The sequence below is a fragment of the Oncorhynchus gorbuscha genome, linkage group LG19 (assembly GCF_021184085.1).
Source record: "Oncorhynchus gorbuscha isolate QuinsamMale2020 ecotype Even-year linkage group LG19, OgorEven_v1.0, whole genome shotgun sequence".
NCBI classification, from domain to species: Eukaryota; Metazoa; Chordata; class Actinopteri; order Salmoniformes; family Salmonidae; genus Oncorhynchus; species Oncorhynchus gorbuscha.
In genome coordinates this window covers 38,654,076-38,678,281 of record NC_060191.1, presented here as the reverse complement: position 1 = coordinate 38,678,281, position 24,206 = coordinate 38,654,076, and the positions used below count along the sequence as shown (strand labels likewise).

At 42.7% G+C, this 24,206-nt stretch overlaps 1 protein-coding gene across 1 annotated transcript; it reads left to right on the top strand.

Moving 5' to 3' along the window:
- Nucleotides 1-197: 197 nt before the first annotated feature.
- Nucleotides 198-23,591, top strand: spint2 (serine peptidase inhibitor, Kunitz type, 2). Its single transcript, XM_046315555.1, has 7 exons — nucleotides 198-860; nucleotides 2,464-2,634; nucleotides 11,390-11,455; nucleotides 14,282-14,362; nucleotides 19,826-19,996; nucleotides 21,135-21,176; nucleotides 22,509-23,591. Exons 1-7 carry the CDS (start codon nucleotides 440-442, stop codon nucleotides 22,703-22,705), a joined length of 1,149 nt encoding a protein of 382 aa, XP_046171511.1. The 5' UTR covers nucleotides 198-439; the 3' UTR covers nucleotides 22,706-23,591.
- Nucleotides 23,592-24,206: the final 615 nt, after the last annotated feature.

The window sequence follows — 24,206 nt, the reverse complement described above, 5'->3', positions numbered from 1 at the left end:
AGTAAATATCTGGTACATCTGAATGTCATGAAAAAGAACACAGAAGATGGAACTTTTGAAAAAGTTGAACCAAACTTCACGCCCAAAAGGCCGCTTGGTGCGCTTCAGGCGGACGGAACGGGTTGGAACGTTCAGATATACATATGATATGTAGAACGCATTGGCTCTTTTCGTGACATTTCTCTATCTGCAAAGTTCGAAAACGTTTGTCAATTGAACATGGCCTCGCCTTATTCCGTGGGCGGGGTAAAGAGCACCTGTCTCTAACTACGTACCGTATATTCAAGACAACAAAAGGAGGTCGTTTCAACAGGGAAGTAGTTTCGCCTACAGCATCTAATAATCTAAGACGAATTGCTACTTCGATCGAGAAAATATTATTTGGAAGACTGTTATTTTATACTTTGACGAAGGCTTTCGCCGAAGAAAAACAACAACAATGAAACAGGTGTGGAGTAGTGGTGTATTGTTCGCACTGCTCGCGGTACTGGTCCGCGGTCAGTTGGGCGAAGAGAAACAAGGATGCGCTTGGGATGTAGACGCCGACCAAGGTCTTGACCCAAAATCTCTTGACGCTGGAGCCAGCTCTTGGGCTCACCTGCCGGAGATATCAGACAGCATGGGGTGTCAGGAAGCTTGCTGCGGCTACCAGGACTGCCAGATCGCTTTGGTTGGAGCTTCAGCGGATGGACCATCGGAGTGTTTTCTCGTCAACTGCATGAAAGATGGAAAGGACGTCTGCGTCTTACAGTCCGATACACGGTTCAAGGTCTACCGCAAAAAGACGCATCCAAAGACTACAAAAATCGAAGTGGACGATATTAGTGAAGCTGGTGTGCCCAGGGAAGTCAACTCGACAGGTAGGCATATTGGTCATTAGGACAATTACAATTCAGGGGCGTCATTGGCACTAATAGGGACTGCTTTAGCTAAGTAGGCTAGGCTATATCAGCACTTTGTCAATTAATATGCCTTTTTTTGGGGGGGGGGTCAATATGCTTTACAAATTGGGGTCATGTGACAGATTACCATTCCCCAGCTATGTCCTTGTTTTGCAATGTATTTTTATTGAGTTATCGTGCAAGTTAAGCACTCTAGACATTCGATTTGATCTGGACTTTAAACCGACTGAAAGGCCAAAGTGAGAAAATGTCATATGGACCACAACTCAAGTTTTATACAGTATTGTCTCTTTTATTTGCTTCTTCCTATACACATCATCTCAGTGGCGACCAGTGCTTATTATTCTGGATTTGATTCACGTTCTCTCTAGAGCGATCAATGGTGCTGTCTTTTGCATCTCACATATGCCGTCCACTGCTTTGCACATTGTCAGACATTCGTAACCAAGTCAGGTGCGGTTTAGGAAGTGGAAAAATGAGGAAAGTGGTTTACCTGTGCCAGGGGTTTTGACTCCTATTCTGGAGTACACAGGATGTTTCTTGTTTGTCAACATCACCCAAGTTATTCCAGCGGTCTAAAGTACTCAAGTAAAACTACTTGAAAGTACTACGCAAGTAATGTTTTGGAGTATCTTTACTTTAGCATTTATATTTGACTACTTTTACATCACTACATTCCTATAGAAAATGATGTACTTCTTAGTCCATACATTTTCCCTGACACCCAAAAGTACGCGTTACATTTTGAATGCTTAACAGGACAGGAAAATGGTCCAATTCACACACTTTTATCAAGAGGTCATCCCTACGGCCTCTGATCTGGCGGACTAAACACAAATGCTTCATTTGTAAACTATGTGTTGGTGAGAAAATTGTGCTGTTTGGATTGCCTAATAGAAGTGATTTATACTTGATACTTAAGTATATTTTGGCAATTACATTTACTTTTGATACTTAAGTATATTTGAAACAGAGTACTTTTGCTCAAGTATTGTGACATCAGTGATCTTCAGGTTGGAAAGTCAGAGTTCGAGAAGTTGTCTTGAACGCACTGAAGCCGGGAATCAGAGATGTCAGACTTCACATTTCCCAGTTGTTTTGAATGCGGCAAGAGACTGGGCCAACAAGTCAGCCCAGTTTGCATGTGCAAGATAAGATTGATTGGTGTAATAGGTGTGGTGGAGAAACTCCGGTCTCTGCTCTTTTGTCATGTTTTGCTTACCCATTCCAGCTCTCATGGTTTCACTCAGTATGTAAATCATTGGGAAATAAAGGTCGGAGAGGGCTACAGTCTGACTTCTAACTCTCCTCCTAGAAAGGTGCGTTTCTTTGACAGCTAGGCCCTCATCATACATTTATTTGCACTTCTACTATTTTGTATTGGTGTTAATCATATTTTCATCTTGACTGATGTAGTTCCCGATTGCTACGGAGTATAAAAATGGCCCCCTTTTTTTTAAGCATGTAATTTACCCGACAACGGATATGTTTCCTTGTGAATTGAGCTTATCGTGACCCGCTTCAGTGTTAACCTCTCGTCTGCCCTTTCCTCTTCCCACAGATAAGTGCCGCATGCCCATGGTAGTGGGTTCCTGCCGCGCTGCCTTCCCCAAATACTACTATGACGTCACCAACCAGACCTGCAAGCTGTTCATCTATGGCGGCTGCAATGGCAACGGCAACAACTTTCACAGTCAGGAGGAATGTGAGGGGGCTTGTAGTGGGGTGACAGGTAAAGATATTGTTCTACCTAGTTGATTTTAAATTTTGGGGGTGAATACTTGTGGATCTGTGGTTTCTCTGTTGGCCCAGCCATGGCGTCACTGGAGAAGTGTTGTCAGTGGAATTCGGCTGTGTCCTTTAGTCAACACAGGCAGCCTGAGGGGGTGGGACAGAGCCAGCTGTAACAGAAGGACGTGACCTTGTGTAAACTAAGTAACAGCGGGAGGGAAGTCTCACGTTACTAACAACCTTCAGCAGGGACTGCTGGGGGGCAATTCCATGGTGATAGAATTACGCAAATACTGTTTTTTTTACTTTTAAACGTATACATTTTACAAAAGCATATTGACAGGATGAACTGTGCAGATACTAAGTTTGTTAACAGAAAAAAAACAAGGGAGATTTTATTGTAATTCTTTGCATCTGCAGTTCTTCCAGTGAATATAGATATATAATCTCTCTCGGCAAAAAAACAAACGTCCCTTTTTCCGGACCCTGCATTTAAAAAAATATTCATACAAATTTAAATTGCTTGGGTTCTTCATTGTAAAGGGTTAAACACGGTTTCCCATGCTTGTTCAAGGAACCATAAACAATTAATGAACATGCACCTGTGGAACGGTCGTTAAAACACTAACAGCTTACAGATGGTAGGCAATTAAGATCACAGTTATGAAAGCTTAGGACACTAAAGAGGCCTTACTACTGACTCTGAAAAACACCAAAAGAAAGATGCCCAGGGTCCCTGCTCATCTGCGTGAACGTGCCTTAGGCATGCTGCAAGGAGGCATGAGGACTGCAGATGTGACCAGGGCAATACATTGCAATGTCCGTACTGTGAGACACCTGAGACAGCGCCACTGGGAGACAGGACGGACAGCTGATCGTCCTCAGTGTCGGATCACATGTAAAAACATCTGCACAGGACCGGTACATCCAAACATCACACCTGCTGGACAGGTACAGGATGGCAACAACTGCCTGAGTTACACTAGGAACGCACAATCCCTCCATCAGTGCTCAGACTGTCCGCAATAGGCTGAGAGAGGCTGGACTAAGGGCTTGTAGGCCTGTTGTAAGGCAGGTCCTCAGCAGACATCACCGGCAACAACGTCACCCATGGGCACAAACTCACTGTCGCTGGATTAGACAAAACTGTCAAGAAGTGCTCTTCACTGGCGATTTGCGGTTTTGTCTCACCAGGGGTGATGGTCGGATTAGTGTTTATTATTTGTGTTTATTGTCGAAGGAATGAGCGTTACACCGAGGCCTGTACTCTGGAGCGGGATCGATTTGGAGGGTCCGTCTGGGGCGGTGTGTCACACCATCATCGGACTGCGCTTGTTGTCATTTGCAGGCAATCTCAATGCTGTGCGACACAGGGAAGACATTGTCCTCCCTCATGTGGTACCCTTCCTGCAGGCTCATCCTGACATGACCCTCCAGCATGACAATGCCACCAGCCATACTGCTCGTTCTGTGCGTGATATCCTGCAAGACAGGAATGTCAGTGTTCTGCCATGGCCAGCGACGAGCCCGGATCCCATTGAGCATGTCCGTGGACCTGTTGGCTCGGAGGGTGAGTGCTTGAGCCCCCCCACCATCATAAATATCCGAGAACTTGCAGGTGCCGTGGTGGAAGAGTGGGTTAACATCTCACAGCATGAACTGGCACATTTGGTGCAGTCCATGAGGAGCAGATGCACTGCAGTACTTAATGCAGCTGATGGTCAAACTAGATAGTGACTGTTACTTTTGATTTTGACCCCTCCCCCCTTTGTTCAGGAACATGTTATGCCATTACTGTTAGTCACATGTCTGTGGAATTTGTTCAGTTAGTCTCAGTTGTAGAATCTTATGTTCATACAAATATTTACACATATGAAGTTTGCTGAAAATAAACACAGTTGGCAGTGAGGACTTTTTTTGTGTTTTTTTTTGCTGAGTTTATATACACTGTGTAAATTGCTCAAATTAGTCATGGTGCATAGTTGTATGGTTTTTATATGAATGGTTTGTTCACTTTCAAATCTCAATCTGAGTGTTCAGCGTAATTCTGTTACTGTGGAAATGCCCTGGGTTAAAAGTCTTTGTTTTCTCGATAAGTAGGACTACCTATTTATTTATTTTTCTCAACGTCTCACATTTCCCCCCTGCCCCGGCTTGTGTGTTGATCATTATTTAATGTGCGTTTTATTCATCTCCCGAAGTCATAACTCCTAAGCTGGATTGGGCAGTCAGCGTTTTGTCTCGACTACAACTGACAAAACACAGAACGATTTGTGTCAACGCCTTTTCAGCAGGTTTAACTAACTCTCTTGTGTGCGTCTTGGTCCACACCCCATTGTTATTTAGGTTTTTCATAGCAATCCGTACCGGTTCTATTGTTTCTGTGCTGTAGGGATGGGCAACTGATGTGGGTGGGGGCCACAAAAAACCCAAACTCATCATGGGCTAAATGAGTGACTGACACAACTACAGAAACACTGATGCACAACCTAACATCGACATGGCGCCTTGTGTATTCTACACTGAACAGAAAATGTAAAGTGTTGGTTACATGAGCTGACATAATATCCCAGAACTGTTCCATATGCACAAGTGTTTCTCTCATTTTGTGCACTATTTTCATTTATTTTACATCTCTGTTAGTGAGCATTTCTACCATGCCAAGATAATCCATCCACGTGACATGACAAGAAGCTGATCATTACACAGGTGCACCTGGTGCTGTGGACAATAAAAAAAATCCACTTTTAAAATGTGCAGTTGTCACACAACACAATGCCACAGATGCCTCAAGTTACGGGAGCTTGCAATTGGCATGTTGACTGCAGGAATGTCCACCAGTCCTATTGCCAGAGAATTTAATGTTGATTTCTCCACCATAACCACCTCAGGTCTTTTTAGAGAATTTGGCAGTATGTCCAACTGGCCTCCACATCTGGCTGCTTCACCTGAGAGATCGTTTGAGACCAGCTACTCGGGCAGCTGATAAAACTGTAGGTTTGCACAAACAAAGGATTTCTGCACAAACTGTCAGAAACCGTCTCCGGGAACATTATCTGCGGGCTCGTTGTCCTCACCAGGGTCTTGTCCTGACAGCAGTTCCTGTCGTATCCGATGTCAGTGGGCAAATGGTCACTGGCACACTGTAGGATTGTTGTTCACATATAAATCCCAGTTTTTAACTGTACTGGGCAGATGGGTTGAGGCCCCGACTGAGTTCCCCGAATATAAATATTTTGATTACTTGATCCGTAGGTGTGCCGCCAGTTTCCCATCCCTGCTGTAGAGTAATTACGCTGAGACTCTTGAGTTCTCACTTAAAATATATGCCAAACAAAAAAACATTTGATTTCAAAGTGTAGCAAACCATAACTCTATGCAAAATGAATACATTTACAAGAGAAAGTGAAATTGTGCAGATGCAATGTTTGGTAACAGAATTACGGTAAAATCACTCGCAGTTTTATCCTATTACAAACTGTCTGCACAGTTCTTCCTCTAAGTGTGCTTTTGTAAAATTGTCTGTGGAGATTAAGTGGTCCTTGTGCATAGCGTAGCATGGTTTGTAAAATGTAGAAAATCAATGGTATGTTTGGTATGCTAAATGACTTAAATGTAATGTAATGTAATGTATGCATTTTGAACTGAAATCGAATTCTTTGTCTTGTGTTTTTTTATTTTTTTAAATAGTCAAATCTCCTTTTAGGTCACACACCTCGTCAGAGGTCATACACAGAGCTTTAAGCCTCTTGACATGGCAAGCTACTGTTTAACAAAGTGGCCCACTCTAACCACAGTAACCTCCACCACAGTGCTCCCCATGGGGAGACGGGCAAAAATGAATCTGTGGCTTGTGTTCAGGCACACACTCCCTACACTAGGATCCTGGCAGCATCCTTAAGTCTGGCACAGTCCAGCAGGCTACTAGTCCAACTACTGTCTCTGTTTCCTACTATGCTACAGAAAATATAATTATACCTAACAAAGTAAATTGAACTCAAACGGGTCATTTAAAGGCTGTTGGAACTATAAAAACAGAACCATGACCATTTTAATGTGAGTCTCTACTGCTAAGCTAGTTATTTTCACATCCCTTTGAGGTGTAGGGTGTTTGTTATGGGTGTGTCGTGTGCATAGATAGTGTTATGATTGTTTCAGCTTACCCAATGCCAAACCGGTTAAGTGACCTCCGTACCATGAGGTTTGGCCTGAGCCGTGCACCACAGTCTAGCATCCATTCCGTAATAAACTGTTCATGGTCAGGCTCTTGCAATTGGAGCAAACGTATACAGTACCAGTCCAATTTTTGAACGCCTCATTCTAGGGTTTTTATTTTCTTTGGACTTATTCTACATTGTAGAATAATAGTGAAGACTACTATAAATAACACATGTAGTAAGCAAAATAGTGTAAAACCAAAAATGTATTTTTGATTCTTCAAAGTAGCCACCCTTTGCCAAGAGTGTGCAAAGCTGTCATCAAGGCATTCTCTCAACCAGCTTCACCCGGTATGCTTTTTCAACAGTATTGAAGGAGTTCACACACATGCTGTGCACTTGTTGGCTGTTTATCCTCCACTCTTCGGTCCAACTCATCCCAAACCATCTCAATTGGGTTGAGGTAGAAATTGTGGCGGACAGGTCATCTGATGCAGAACACCATCTCTCCCTGGTCAAATAGCCCTTACTCAGCCTTGGTGTGTTTTGGGTAATTGTCCTGTTGAACAAATTGTAGTCCCACTAAGTGCAAACCTGATGAGAGAAAAATATATATATATTTTTTTATCACACACACAGTTGAAGTTTACATACACCTTAGCCAAATACATTTAATCCTAGTAAAAATTCCTGGTTTTAGGTCAGTTAGGATCACCAGTTTATTTTAAGAATGTGAAATGTTAGCATAATAGTGATTTATTTCAGTTTTGATTTCTTTCGTCACATTCCCAGTGGGTCAGAAGTTTACATACACTCAATTAGTATTTGGTAGCATTGCCTTTACATTGTTTAACTTGGGTCAAATGTTTCAGGTAGCCTCCCACAAGCTTCCCACAATAAGTTGGGTGTTTTGGCCCATTCCTCCTGACAGAGCTGGTGTAACGGAGTCAGGTTTGTAGGCCTCCTTGCTCGCACATGCTTTTCCGTTCTGCCCACAAATGTTTTATAGGATTGAGGTCAGGGCTTTGTGATGGCCAGGCCACTCCAATACCTCGACTTTGTTGTCCTTAAGCCACTTTGCCACAACTTTGGAAGTATGCTTGGGGTCATTGTCCATTTGGAAGACCCATTTGCGACCAAGCTTTAACTTCCTGACTGTCTTGTGATGTTGCTTTTGATATATCCACACAATTGTCTTGCCTCATGATGCCATCTATTTTGTGAACTGCAGCAAAGCACCCCCACAACACGATGCTGCCTTCCCGTGCTTCACGGTTTGGATGGTTTTCTTCGGCTTGCAATCATCCCCCTTTTTTCCTCCAAACAGAACAATGGTCCTTATTGCCAAACGGGTCTGTTTTTGTTTCATCAGACCAGAGGACATTATTCCAAAAAGTACAATCTTTGTCCCCATGTGCATTTGCAAACCGTAGTTTGGCTTTTTTATGGTGGTTTTGGAGCAGTGACTTCCTTGCTGAGCTGCCTTTCAGGTTATGTCGATTTATAGGACTCCTTTTACTGTGGATATAGATACTTTTATACCTGATTCTACCAGCATCTTCACAAGGTCCTTTCTGGGATTGATTGGCACTTTTCGCACAAGTACGTTCATCTCTATGAGACAGAACGCGTCTCCTTCCTGAGCGATATGACGATTGCGTGGTCCCATGGTGTTTATACTTGCGCACTATTGTTTGTACAGATGACCGTGGTACCTTCAGGCGTTTGGAAATTGCTCCCAAGGATGAACCTGACTTGTGGAGGTCTACAATTTGTTTTTTTTCTGAGGTCTTGTCTGATTTCTTTTGATTTTCCCATGATGTCAAGCAAAGAAGCACTGAGTTTGAAGGTAGGCCTTGAAATAAATCCACAGGTACACCTCCAATGGACTCCAATTATCCCATCAGAAGCTTCTAAAGCCATGACATTTTCTTAATATATTTAAACTTGTAGCCCACTGGAATTGTGATAGTGAAATAATTTGTCTGTAAACAATTGTTGGAAAAATGACTTGTGTCATGCACAAAGTAGATGTCCTAACCGACTTGCCAAAATTATAGTTTGTTAATGAGGTTGAAAACGAGTTTTAACTTCTGTGGGATGGTAGCGTCCCACCTCGCCAACAGCCAGTGAAATTGCAGGGCGCCAAATTCAAAACAACAAATCCCATAATTAACATTCCTCAAACATAAGTATTTTACAATTTTAAAGGAACTTCTTGTATATCCAGCCACAGTGTCCGATTTCAAATAGGCTTTACGGCAAAAGCACACCAAATGATTGTTAGGTCAGCACCTAGTCACAGAGAACCATACAGCCATTTTCCAGCCAAGGTGATGGCTCACAAAAATCAGAAATGGCGATTTAAATGAATCACTAACCTTTGATCTTCATCAGGAGGCACTCACAGGACTTCATGTTACACAATAAATGTAGTGTGTTCGATAAAGTTAGTCTTTATGTCCAAAAACTTCATTTGAAATTGGTGTGTTATGATCAGAAATGCATTGTCTCAAACAAACATCCGGTGAAAGTGCAGAGAGCCACATCAAATTACAGAAATACTCATAATAAACATTGATTAAAGATACAAGTGTTATGCATGGAAATAGCTCAACTTCTCCTTAATGCAACCACCACGTCAGATTTCAAAACGCTTTATGGCGAAAGCACACCTTGCGATTGTTAGGTCAGCACCTAGTCACAAACATCCAGCCACCAAGTAGAGGTATGAGAAGTCAGAGTGCTAGAAATATAACATTTGATCTTCATCATAATGCACTCCCAGGAATCCCAGTTCCACAAATTTTTGTTTGATAAAGTCCATCATACACTGCTCAAAAAAATAAAAGGAACACTTAAACGACACAATGTAACTCCAAGTCAATCACACTTCTGTGAAATCACACTGTCCACTTAGAAATCAACACTGATTGACAATAAATTTCACATGCTGTTGTGCAAAATGGAATAGACAAAAGGTGGAAATTATAGGCAATTAGCAAGACACCCCCAATAAAGGAGTGGTTCTGCAGGTGGTGACCACAGACCACTTCTCAGTTCCTATGCTTCCTGGCTGATGTTTTGGTCACTTTTGAATGCTGGCGGTGCTTTCACTCTAGTGGTAGCATGAGACTGAGTCTACAACCCACACAAGTGGCTCAGGTAGTGCAGCTCATCCAGGATGGCACATCAATGCAAGCTGTGGCAAGAACGTTTGCTGTGTCTGTCAGCGTAGTGTCCAGAGCATGTAGGCGCTACCAGGAGACGGGCCAGTACATCAGGAGATGTGGAGGAGGCCATAGGAGGGCAACAACCCAGCATCAGGACCACTACCTCCGCCTTTGTGCAAGGAGGCAAAATGACCTCCAGCAGGCCACAAATGTGCATGTGTCTGCTCAAACGGTCAGAAACAGACTCCATGAGGGCCCGATGTCCACAGGTGGGGTTGTGCTTACAGCCCAACACCATGCAGGACGTTTTTAATTTGCCAGAGAACACAAAGATTGGCAAATTCGCCACTGGCGCCCTGTGCTCTTCACAGATGAAAGCATGTTCACACTGAGCACATGTGACAGTCTGGAGACTCTGTGGAGAACGTTCTGCTGCCTGCACCACCCTCCAGCATGACCGGTTTGGCGGTGGGTCAGTTATGGTGTGGGGTGGCATTTCTTTGGGGGGCCACACAACCCTCCATGTGCTCGCCAGAGGTAGCCTGACTGCCATTAGGTACCTAGATGAGATCCTCAGACCCCTTGTGAGACCGTATGCTGGTGCGGTTGGCCCTGGGTTCCTCCGAATGCAAGACAATGCTAGACCTCATGTGGCTGGAGTGTGTCAGCAGTTCCTGAAAAGACTTGAAAAAGTACAAACCTCAGATTTCCCACTTCCTCGTTAGATTTTTTTTTTCTCTGGTTTTTGCTTGCCATGTGAGTTCTGTTATACTCAGACATCATTCAAACAGTTTAGAAAACACAAGTTTCTAATCAAAATTTACTAATTATATTCATATTCTAGTTTTTGGGCCTGAGTAGCAGGCAGTTTACTCTGGGCACCTTTTTATCCAAGCTACTCAATACTGCCCCCCCCCAGTCCCAAAGGAGTTAATGATTCCAACCTAAGTGTATGTAGACTTCATATATATATATATATATATATATATATATATATATATATATATATACACACACACACACTTGGCTTTTATTTGACATGCTCCTATAAACTTCACATGTTGGTTCTCATGGGTCCTTTTACACGAAGTGCCCAACAAGAGAGTCCACATTCTTCCATGTAGAGTCAGTAAGTCTGCATTCTTGCTGGCTGCTTGTTTAGACGGGAAATGGCTGTAATTCAGGATATATTTATAAAGAATACAATTTGCACTCTATTGCTTTTTTTTCCTGGGTTGTAATATGTTTCATGAACAGCTGTTTGTTTCTAATATTAGCAGGAAGAAGCCACAGCTGTCGAAAGGAAACCTTTCTTTTCCCATGTATTAGTCACTTATCAATCGATACAGTTTTTACAGTAAGGCTAGACCGTGGGTCAATGTGCTTTTCAGTTAACGTCTTTCATGGACCATCACTTTCTCAACAGGTACTGTGCTGATGTCCAAGGACTCGCCCATGCAGAGAAGACTGGCTATGACTGCCAACGATCGAGGTAACACGAGTACTATGTACCATCACCACCTATTTTTAAATGCTTTCTTTAGCTGTAGTAAAACTGGTAATATCATACAGCATCTCTTGGATGGTGTTTGCTTTTAAAAGGCAAAATGTCACGATCCTCAACATTTTAAACACAACTTGACTGTGTACAATGTCGGCTACTCGTGAGACCGGAGGGGGTTCTAGATAAATCAGCTAACAGTTCCACATTCCTCAGTCCTTCCGTAATATGTACAGCTCTGCTTATCTGTGTTTGTCTAACACACTTCAAGTCATGGGTCATGTTAGGAATCCTCATACAGTGCCTTCGGGAAAGTATTCCAAACAATTGACTTTTTCCACATTTTGTTACATTACAGCCTTATTCTAAAATGCATAAATAACTTTTCCTCATCAAGCTACCCTCTACCCCATTAATGACAAAGTGAACAAAAGGTTCAAACAAACAGATATACCTTAATTACATACATACAGTGCCTTGCGAAAGTATTCGGCCCCCTTGAACTTTGCGACCTTTTGCCACATTTCAGGCTTCAAACATAAAGATATAAAACTTTTTTTTGTGAAGAATCAACAACAAGTAGGACACAATCATGAAGTGGAACGACATTTATTGGATATTTCAAACTTTTTTAACAAATCAAACTGAAATTGGGCGTGCAAAATTATTCAGCCCCCTTAAGTTAATACTTTGTAGCGCCACCTTTTGCTGCGATTACAGCTGTAAGTCGCTTGGGGTATGTCTCTATCAGTTTTGCACATCGAGAGACTTGACATTTTTTCCCATTCCTCCTTGCAAAACAGCTCGAGCTCAGTGAGGTTGGATGGAGAGCATGTGAACAGCAGTTTTCAGTTCTTTCCACAGATTCTCGATTGGATTCAGGTCTGGACTTTGACTTGGCCATTCTAACACCTGGATATGTTTATTTTTGAACCATTCCATTGTAGATTTTGCTTTGTTTTAGATCATTGTCTTGTTGGAAGACAAATCTCTGTCCCAGTCTCAGGTCTTTTGCAGACTCCATCAGGTTTTCTTCCAGAATGGTCCTGTATTTGGTTCCATCCATCTTCCCTGTCCCTGCTGAAGAAAAGCAGGCCCAAACCATGATGCTGCCGCCACCATGTTTGACAGTGGGGATGGTGTGTTCAGGGTGATGAGCTGTGTTGCTTTTACGCCAAACATAACGTTTTGCATTGTTGCCAAAAAGTTCCATTTTGGTTTCATCCGACCAGAGCACCTTCTTCCACATGTTTGGTGTGTCTCCCAGGTGGCTTGTGGCAAACTTTAAACAACATTTTTTATGGATATCTTTAAGAAATGGCTTTCTTCTTGCCACTCTTCCATAAAGGCCAGATTTGTGCAATATACGACTGATTGTTGTCCTATGGACAGTCTCCCACCTCAGCTGTAGATCTCTGCAGTTCATCCAGAGTGATCATGGGCCTCTTAGCTGCATCTCTGATCAGTCTTCTCCTTGTATGAGCTGAAAGTTTAGAGGGACGGCCAGGTCTTGGTAGATTTGCAGTGGTCTGATACTCCTTCCATTTCAATATTATCGCTTGCACAGTGCTCCTTGGGATGTTTAAAGCTTGGGAAATCTTTTTGTATCCAAATCTGGCTTTAAACTTCTTCACAACAGTATCTCGGATCTGCCTGGTGTGTTCCTTGTTCTTCATGATGCTCTCTGCGCTTTTAACGGACCTCTGAGACTATCACAGTGCAGGTGCATTTATACGGAGACTTGATTACACACAGGTGGATTGTATTTATCATCATTAGTCATTTAGGTCAACATTGGATCATTCAGAGATCCTCACTGAACTTCTGGAGAGAGTTTGCTGCACTGAAAGTAAAGTAAAGGGGCATGCCCAATTTTTCAGTTTTTGATTTGTTAAAAAAGTTTGAAATATCCAATAAATGTCGTTCCACTTCATGATCGTGTCCCACTTGTTGTTGATTCTTCACAAAAAAATACAGTTGTACATCTTTGTTTGAAGCCTGAAATGTGGCAAAAGGTCGCAAAGTTCAAGGGGGCCGAATACTTTCGCAAGGCATTGTAAGTATTCAGACCCTTTGCTATGAGACTTGAAATTGCACTCCGGTGCATCCTGTTTCCATTGATCATCTTGGAGATGTTTGTACAACCTGATTGGAGTCCACCTGTGGTAAATTCAATTGACTCAATTGACAAAAAAAAAACGAACATGCATAATGCACACTCACTACTTAGAGCAGGCGTGATATAAAATTAACACCGGTCTAATAAACTCAAGCAAAAGCCCATGTGATAGTGAGTAGCCAGCTCATCTTTAGATTGAAATATTTGCTAGCTACCAAGGCTACAGTTGAATTGTTATGAACACACCCTTCTGTCTGTCTCCAACCGTTTAAACAGCATGCTAGCCTGTCCACTTTGTTCAGATGTTGAAATCAAGTGGCCTACCTTATTGTGTTAAATGCTTATTGCACATTTTATTAAACAAACTTGACACCTATTTTAACAGTGTCTGGACCAATTTCATTGCCAACAGATTATATTTTAATCCCATGTTTTATTTTCTAATGCACACATTTTAATCATTTGAATTCCTAAATTGTATTTCGTAATTTAAAACTTGGGTGAATATTGCCTTCAATATTTATAAATTTCCATTTTATATATATATATATATATATATATATATTACACACAGTCCCACCTACTGATTCCCACTCGCTCACCTCCTCCCATTGTTAACTGACACTTCTCACCTCCAACAAACCCCAACAGGCCTCCCCACACAGCAACCCCTCTCTTACATTTACTTATCTTTCCAGTGGCTGTCATCGCTGGCTCTAAGGGAAGGAAAGGATCTGAAGCTGACAAACATGCAGATCACATGAGCATTGAATATAAAGGTAACTGGATTTTCTTTTTTTTCTGCAGTATGGCTTTTGGCTGGCTCCTTAAGGTTGAGGTTCTATGTAAACCATTCTCCCTGCACGGTGTAGTTAGCTGTTCTGGGATCGTGTCTCAAACGTCCTTCCAGATGTGATGGCCTTTTTCACAAGTTGAGGCCTGCAGGTTTGAGATCAGTTTTATTTTTAAGTATTTCCTTTTGCACTTTAGCACACACAAATAACATACCAATGAAGTATTGCTTAAGCAAGACATGGGACAAGAATGGAGCAACAATGACTTACAACAACTAAGCGTTCCTAGTCAGTATTCAGTCAGACTGACACCACGTCTTGAGAAATCTGCTTAGTCCTGGGGTAAAAACACATATTTTCCAAGTTAATGGTGTTAAGCATTTCTGCTAGTCATCTACGCAGCTGGGGGGGGGGGGGGTGAATGTCCGTGTTGCCCAGCAACAGCCCCAGAACATCACTGCTCTAGAGATCTGCATGGAGGAATGGGCCAAAATACCAGCAACAGCGTGTGATATTGCCAACAAAGGGTATATAACAAAGTATTGAGAAACGTTTGTTATTGACCAAATACTTATTTTCCACCATAATTTGCAAATAAATTCATTAAAAATCCTACAATGTGATTTTCTGGATTTTTTTTTCTTCTCATTTTGTCTGTCATAGTTGAAGTGTACCTATGATGAAAATTACAGGCCTCATCTTTTTAAGTGGGAGAACTTGCACAATTGGTGGCTGACTAAATACTTTTTTTGCCCCACTGTATCGTGCATCCCTAACAGAGATGGAACAAAATAATGATTTGCAGCCCAGTAGTAAATGCTTAAAGATGAGTAGGCCTACACTGCCTCTTTCCTTGTGCATTTGCAAGTTGGCTTTACAAATATGATGGGTTTTGTAACCCCAGACAAATTACAATATTTTGTCGAGTCCGAAGGCATAAATGAATAGGTAAAAGAGGAAGTGGAAGATTCTGGCGAAGATAAAGGCACTTTAGAAGAGAAAGTATTTTTATGGCATTAATGCACCCCATCATAGGAGGAGGCAAGTAATCCAGCTCTTTTGTTGTAGCTGTCCAACCAGCTCATTGTAAAAGCTTGAAGATGAGCTTTGGGATTCTATGTATTTTTAGTCTACGGTAAGTGAAGTTGTCATGCACCACTTTAAACGGTATCCTCTAGACCACTTGCTGTAATATCTGAGATCACCTTTTCTCCCATTTGAATGAATATCCAGACAGTTAGCCAAATGAATTGAATTAAGTCTCGTCGGTTAGGGACAGAGGCCGTGTCATCGTCTGCATATAACGAAATGCCGTCTTTTGTTTCCTACTTTAAGACCTTGGATATTAGGATGATTCCTTTTTTTGTATAGCTAGGGGTTCAAGGGCGACAGCAGACTGCTAAGTGGGGAAACCCTGCTGGACCGATCTATGTAGTTCAAAGGGCCTGGATTTGTCGCTGTTGGGCAGGCAGAGCATTTTGACCCAGGCGATAAAGGAGTCGCCAAATACAAACCTAGTGAGCGCTTCGAGCATGTGACCATTCTGTTTGGTCGAACGCTTTTTGAGCATCAAGCGACATAATAGCCATCTTGGCTAAGCAGCCTGCGCACATTAGAACAATAACCTGCCGGGGATAAAACCCTGTCTGATCTGGATGAATAATGCTTGCATGTTTGTGTAACTTATTACAAGTACTTTGTTATTTTTTTAAACGTCTAAATTAAGCAATGCTATCGGTCTAAAATGTGCGGGATCTGTTACCTCTGCCTTTATAACAAGGCAAATATTGGCTTCTTACAATGACTACGGCAAAATGTAGTTTTCTGTTGAATCAGTAAACATCCTGAGTAAGAGGGGAGCGAGGGCTTCATCCGCCTTAGACCTGATTTTACGGACTGCTCGATTTGCCTGCGCATCCTTTAGTCGTCTAGCGAGCTACCTTTCCGGTTTGTCCTCTAGTTCATATTGTTTTTGTTTCAGCTTTACTGACCTGAACCAATAATAGAACTGTGTTCATATTGTAATATCAAAATATTGTTGTAGTCTACCTGAAGTTCTAGTTGTCTCCAAAGCTGGGAGTACTTTTTCTATCTCATGCGATTCCCTGTGTCTGTCACTCGTGTGTAATAATGACCTCATAACCGTTTAACGTTTCCCATAGTGTAGAATCAGATGCCACTCCCGTGTCATTAGTCTGAGGAACTCATTCAACTTAACTGTCATGCAGTCAATGAATGCTTGGTCTGTGAGCAAGGAGTGGTTAAAACGCCAACTGTCGTTCTGTTTTGGTAAAGAGAGGGACAATGTAATTGGACTGTGGTCACTTAAGAATCTATGGCATTTTGAATTGAGCACTTTGGGTATCAAGTTGGAGTCGATTCTAGAAAAAGAGACTTCTCATTCTACTCTGTCTGTGGGATGTTGCAGTCTCTTCAGATGTCCACTAGAATCCTGGATTTGTTTAGATTTAGTATCTGGACATGGGTGACATTTTGTAGAGTCTGTGTAGACGGTCTGTTGCGATATGGATCAAGGTAACAATTAAAATCGCCTCCGATTAGTGGGACTAAGATCTGGGAGTAAATAAAAGAAACAGGAGAGAAATGTGGGTCGTCAATGTTTGTGCCATTTAGAAATTCAATATGGTGACTGGGAAAGAGTTAATGTTGTACCTACCGTCTGGGTCTGTGGACAAGAGTTTAAAAATAGCTGTTTTTACAAAAGAGAATAGCAACACCTCTTGCCTTGGAAGATAAGGGTGATTGATAAACTTGAGAAATCCAGTTGGATCTGATGCCGCTGTCTGGCAGCAGAAAACGACAAAACACAGTAACGGACGCCAGAGAAACCCACCCTCCCCACTACTTCTCCAAATGAAGCATTGTTCTCCCCATCTCACATAAAACGAGGACTGCTGTGCATGATGGCTAGAACAGACCAATACTACGCTAGCAACAGTCGGACTTAACAGCCATCTCTGCGGTTGTTGGACATTTTTATTTGTATACTTGTCTTTTATGAATAAACATAAAATCCACTGTTTGCTCAGTCAACATTCCAGACATTTGTGGCCAGGGGATTTACTGTAGTTTTGACACGTAGCTTGCAACATCTTCGAGCTTGGTGAAGGCTCCTCTCATGGCGTTGTGATTTAAATGCAGGCTTGTATTTCACCTCTGCCTCTCATGGTCTGCATCACATCAGGGAGTCAAGTAGCAGAATGCGTGCTGTTGCTCAATCACCTCCATGGTGTAGTTGGGGAAGATGAGAAACTTTTGTCCTTTTTGTATTCCATTGCTCCCTGTTGTATGAGCTCCTCTTCCTGAAAGTGATTTACCCTTGTAATTATGGTGTGTGTGGCTTGGCACCTGATGAGCAGTGTTGTAAAAAAAAATCGTTTAAGTACTACATTTACATTTACATTTAAGTCATTTAGCAGACGCTCTTATCCAGAGCGACTTACAAATTGGTGCATTCACCTTATGACATCCAGTGGGACAGTCACTTAACAATAGTGCATCTAAAACTTAGGGGGGGTGGGGTGAGAGGGATTACTTAACCTATCCTAGGTATTCCTTAAAGAGGTGGGGTTTCAGGTGTCTCCGGAAGGTGGTGATTGACTCCGCTGTCCTGGCGTCGTGAGGGAGTTTGTTCCACCATTGGGGGGCCAGGGCAGCGAACAGTTTTGACTGGGCTGAGCGGGAGCTGTACTTCCTCAGTGGTAGGGAGGCGAGCAGGCCAGAGGTGGATGAACGCAGTGCCCTTGTTTGGGTGTAGGGCCTGATCAGAGCCTGGAGGTACTGAGGTGCCGTTCCCCTCACAGCTCCGTAGGCAAGCACCATGGTCTTGTAGCGGATGCGAGCTTCAACTGGAAGCCAGTGGAGAGAACGGAGGAGCGGGGTGACGTGAGAGAACTTGGGAAGGTTGAACACCAGACGGGCTGCGGCGTTCTGGATGAGTTGAAGGGTTTAATGGCACAGGCAGGAGCCCAGCCAACAGCGAGTTGCAGTAATCCAGACGGGAGATGACAAGTGCCTGGATTAGGACCTGCGCCGCTTCCTGTGTGAGGCAGGGTCGTACTCTGCGGATGTTGTAGAGCATGAACCTACAGGAACGGGCCACCGCCTTGATGTTAGTTGAGAACGACAGGGTGTTGTCCAGGATCACGCCAAGGTTCTTGGCGCTCTGGGAGGAGGACACAATGGAGTTGTCAACCGTGATGGCGAGATCATGGAACGGGCAGTCCTTCCCGGGAGGAAGAGCAGCTCCGTCTTGCCGAGGTTCAGCTTGAGGTGGTGATCCGTCATCCACACTGATATGTCAGCCAGACATGCAGAGATGCGATTCGCCACCTGGTCATCAGAAGGGGGAAAGGAGAAGATTAATTGTGTGTCGTCTGCATAGCAATGATAAGAGAGACCATGTGAGGTTATGACAGAGCCAAGTGACTTGGTGTATAGCGAGAATAGGAGAGGGCCAAGAACAGAGCCCTGGGGGACACCAGTGGTGAGAGCGCGTGGTGAGGAGACAGATTCTCGCCACGCCACCTGGTAGGAGCGACCTGTCAGGTAGGACGCAATCCAAGCGTGGGCCGCGCCGGAGATGCCCAACTCGGAGAGGGTGGAGAGGAGGATCTGATGGTTCACAGTATCGAAGGCAGCCGATAGATCTAGAAGGATGAGAGCAGAGGAGAGAGAGTTAGCTTTAGCAGTGCGGAGCGCCTCCGTGATACAGAGGAGAGCAGTCTCAGTTGAATGACTAGTCTTGAAACCTGACTGATTTGGATCAAGAAGGTCATTCAGAGAGAGATAGCGGGAGAGCTGGCCAAGGACGGCACGTTCAAGAGTTTTGGAGAGAAAAGTACTACTTAAGTCGTTTTTTGGGGGAATCTGTAATTTATATTTACTCCACTACATTCCTGAAGAAAATATTGTACTTGACACCCAAAGTACTCGTTACATTTTTGAATGCTTAGCAGGACAGGAAATGGTCTGATTCATGGATTTGAAAGAATCCCTGGTCATACCTACTGCATCTGATCTGGCGGACTCACTAAACGCATGCTTTGCTTGTAAAATATGTTTGAGTATTGTGCCCCAGGCGATCTGTAAATAAAATGTAAAAAATAGTGTCAGGATCTTTTTGCTGGGTATCTGGAGAGGTGTAGTCAGTACTCAATGGCACTAGCTTCTGCTTCCTGAGCCTGTCAACTTTGCGTTAGCTGGTCTGTTAGGTTTTCGCTGCCATATTTCACTGCTAGTTGTGCCTCGGGAATATACTAAACAATGTGTGTTTTTTTAAAAATTTTTAGGGTTGAACTTGTGAAACGGCAAATTAAGATTTCAAAATTAGTGTCTGAGATATGAACGGTTCTACTTCATGCACGCCAGCGCCCCACTTCTGAGATCAGTTCTGATTTTGTCCTCTGGTCTTCCTGTCTTCCACAGATGCTTGCATGGTGCCCTCGGACTCGGGCCCTTGCCGCGCTGCCTTCAACCTGTTCTACTTTGACGCCAGCACTAGCTCCTGCCAGTCTTTCATCTACGGTGGCTGCCAGGGAAACGGCAACCGCTACGGCACACTGGACGAATGCATGGCCCGGTGCACTGGAGAGCATGGTAAGAATTGTTTTCCATTTTGTTGCGTTAGTGGGATTAAAATGGATTTAGTTTTGTCATTGATCAACACAATGCTCCATAGGTCAGTGAGCAAATTCTGCAAATGTAAACAAAGTAGTTGCAATAATATATGTATTAAAAGGGCAAGCCTAAATTAAGATTTGCTAAGCCATTAAATATGGCTTAGCAAATCACAAGTTGCATGGACTCGGTGTGAAATAATGGGGGTTGAGACTTTTTATTTTTAATGACTAACCCTTCCTCTGTCCCTCAGTCAAATATTTAATTTCATGCACAGATTAATCTTCATAAAGAAGAGCAGTTATTGGTAGCTGGGCAACGATAACAAATCAGACTTTGAATATCTCTTTTAAGCAGGATGAAGTTCATTAAGGTGTGGATTATGTATTAAATCACCCAGACAGTCACTTAACTGAGCTGCCGGACAGGAAGGAAATGTCACCATGAGGGCATTAATGATTTAAAAACCGCTACAGAGTTCAATTGCTGTGAAGTGAGAACTGAGGTGGGTCAATAACATTGTTCCACCACAATGACCTAAATGACGGCATGAAAAGAATGAATAAATATTCCAAGATAAGGCACTACATTAATACTGCAAAACAACTTTGCAAAGAAATACACTTTTTGGCCTAAATGTAAAGCCTTATGTTTGGGACAAATCCAACACAGTAACTGACGCCTTATTTTGAGGCATGACGGGAAAATCTGCTTTACACCAGACACTGGGAGAGTAATTGACATTTCAGCAGGACAATAATCTACAACACATGACCAAATATACACTGGAGGTGTTTACCAAGAAGACAGTGAATGTTCCTGAATGTCAAAGTTAAAAAAATTGTTATTCTGCTTTTTAAAAAATCTGACACTACTTGAATTGCTGTCTAGTCATCATCCCAAACACCTTGACAGAGCTTGAAGGATTTGGAAAATAATAATTGCCAAGTATTGTGCAATCCAGGTGTGCAAAGCCCTTCGACTTACCCAAGAAGACTCGCAGCTGTAATCGTTGCTCCCGAAGGTGTTTCTAACGTGTTGAGTTGATTTTTTTTTGTTTTTTTTTTTTTTTTGGTGGCTAGTGATTTTCTCTTTTCTGATTCCATCATTTTCACAGGTGAGCAAGTGCAACACAATGGCCATAACCGCGTGACACCAGGTAAGCTAACCTTCCTCAGGTTCTAGTCTAGCGGTGAGGTTTGAAGGGTTGTGTTCCAGTGGGTGTGATATGGCAAAACTTAACAGTTCTGAATACAGCTTCAGGAGAGGTTTTGAGCTAAAGTTTTTTTGGGGGGTGGCATATGAACTTGGCTTGTGTGAGCCAGAATGGCTTGCACAAGGAGCAGGAGCCAGAGGCAGCTCGAGGTACAAGTACACCCCCTGGACAGAAGATTAGTTTATCAAAGGGCATTACTGCCAATCTATCTCCTTAATTCCGAGTGCCAAGCAGAGACGGATCAGGTGCCGTTTTTGGTCTTTGGTGTGACTCGTCCGGGGATCAAACTCCTAACATTAAAATCTGAGTGCACAAGCCACTGCATTGATCTCATTGATAAATGAGACTGTTATAGGTAACGTGACACCAAAGTCATCACGAACAACTGAAAGATGCACTGAGTGTACAAAACATTTGGAAAACAAACACTTTCCTAATTGAGTTACTCCCCCCCCTTTGCCCTCAGAACAGCCTCAATTTGCCAGGGCATGGACTCTACAAGTTGTCAAAGCGTTCCACAGGGATGCTGGTCCATGTTTACTCCAATGCTTCCCACAGTTGTGTTAAGTTGGCTGGATGTCCTTTGGGTGGTGAACCATTCTTGATACACACGAGAAACTGTTGCGTGTGAAACCCAGCAACGTTGCAATTCTTGCACAAACTGGTGCGCCTGGCACCTACAACCATACCCTGTTCAAAGGCACTTGAATATTTTCTTGCACATTCAGTCTCCGAATGGCGCACACACATACACAATCCATGTCTCAAGGCTTAAAGATCCATATTTAACCTGTCGCCTCCCCTTTAATCTACACTGATTGTTTGAAGTGGATTTAATGACAAGGTATCATGGCTTTCACTTGGATTCACCTGGTCAGTTTGTCCTGGAAAGAGCCGTTTGAAGCTTCAACTTTTTTAATTTGGCTCTGTACTCCAGCATTTTGGATTTGAGATGCAATGTTTCAGTGACAGTACAGTCAGAATGTCACCATTTTATGAGGAAGGTTTACTGTTTAGAAATGAAAGCACTATGTATCCCCCCCCCACTTATAGCACCTTCAAATGGGGGGGGGGGTGGGGTGAGATGACAGTCATTTCTAAACAGTACAACATATTTATGAAAATACCCTCAAATACAAGTAATGTACTATTGCCTCCATATGAAACCTTTTGCTCTCAAGGAGTCTAGAGCCAAATTTAAGCTTAAACTTTCCTGTCCAAATAAATGCATAGGGGAGTGTACTTAAAGTAAATGCATCCATCCTTCCCCTCCAGGGGTCTTCCTGGTGGCCACGCTGGCTGTGAGTTCAGCTCTGATCCTGATGGGTCTGATCCTTATCACCATCTGGCGCTCCAAGCTGCAACGTGGCCACCGCCGCCTCGGTGACAAGGAGGACCTGCTGCCCTACGAGCAGCTGTTTGAGGAGCAGCTGCCCGAGGAAGCGCTCCCAAAAGTGGGCACGGCACCATGAGGGAGCCTGCTCCTTTGTGGCTCCATGGCGCCACAGTCGCCTTACTCCACTGTCACTTTCCATTCCACAAATATCACTGACCCGGAATGCCTGCATCTGTTGGTTGTCAAGGGATGTATTCAGATATGATGGGAAGTTGTTTAATTGTGTCTTTTTGTCCAAATAGCCACGGTACTAATGACATAGATACAGTGATACGTGCATTGCTAATACAGGCACACCTAAGAGGTGTTTTAGGTTTGGGGTTTAGTGAGTGATTTTAGACCTATGCTTGACATTTTCAGATCATAGTGAATTTCTGCTGCTGTCATTTACTTCTTGTTTATTTAATTTAAAAGGCTGAAACTTTGACGCGCCGTCTCCCGGACACAGATTAAGCCTAATCATGGAGTAAAACAAACTCAATTGAGAATCTCCATTTTTTGTAAATGCTTTTTAGTCCAGGGTTAGGCACATCAATTGGTCTGGGGGAAACCTAGCCTGAATGCGTTTTTCTTTTAAATAAAAAAAACTTTTGTAAACTTGAGTTAATGAACGGCGCTGCTACACTATGTTTACTGTGATGTTATTTTGTACACCCTATATTCAGTGGCAAGATTGCCTTTTAAAAAAAAAGTCTATTTAATGAACAAATAACATATTTCTTTAACATTTTACTGACAATTTAAGAGGTGCACATAATTTAAATCTTTAAACATGACAACTGTTATTTTCATGACTTACACTAATACCAAACACTTATCTCCTCCATATAGAATGTAAATGTTCAGTAGCTTATTGTGGGATTTCCTGTTCTACCTGTAACTCGGCAGCAGTGAGCCGGATGATGTCAACACTGCGTCCTCTGTATTAACTACGAACTGTTTAATAAAGGACTGGTACTTTACTGATTGCTGAACATCTCTATTTTCTATAGCACATTTTGTACAGTGCAAAGTGCGTCGCATAATTTAAAGGAGAATAATGTATTTATAAATAAGAAGTAAATGGATACGTTTTAGGATGGTAAACCAGGGGATTGAAACTGAAAGCGTCCTTGGTATAAAGCAGTGAAGTATGTTAATCTTTTTCTTAATGTCCAGTTTGTCAACTCACTCCCATCTGCATTTGTATTGCTACAGACAAGGCTGGAAGGTTTGTTTTTCTTACCTCTAGAGGGCAGAAGTGACCATGATGCATACTCAGTATCTTCCTGGTGAAGAGACTGATTTGAGGGCACACCTTAAACTGATCTTATTAGTACAAGTTTATGCATAGCGTAGGACTCAAATGTTTTCTTCAACACTAGTTATGGAAGTTCAAGTAAGTGAAGTTTTAATCTGCATCGACACATCCTATTCAACATGATCACCGTAATGTAGGTTTTCATGCAGTTGGTTTCACTGTCAATGTATTACTTTGCACATTTTCATCACCATGCAAAATTAATCAAGATAAAGTAAGAGTTTCTTATCTTGACGTGGTGGGTCGTTTTGTAATGAAACATAGGAATTAGCTGAAC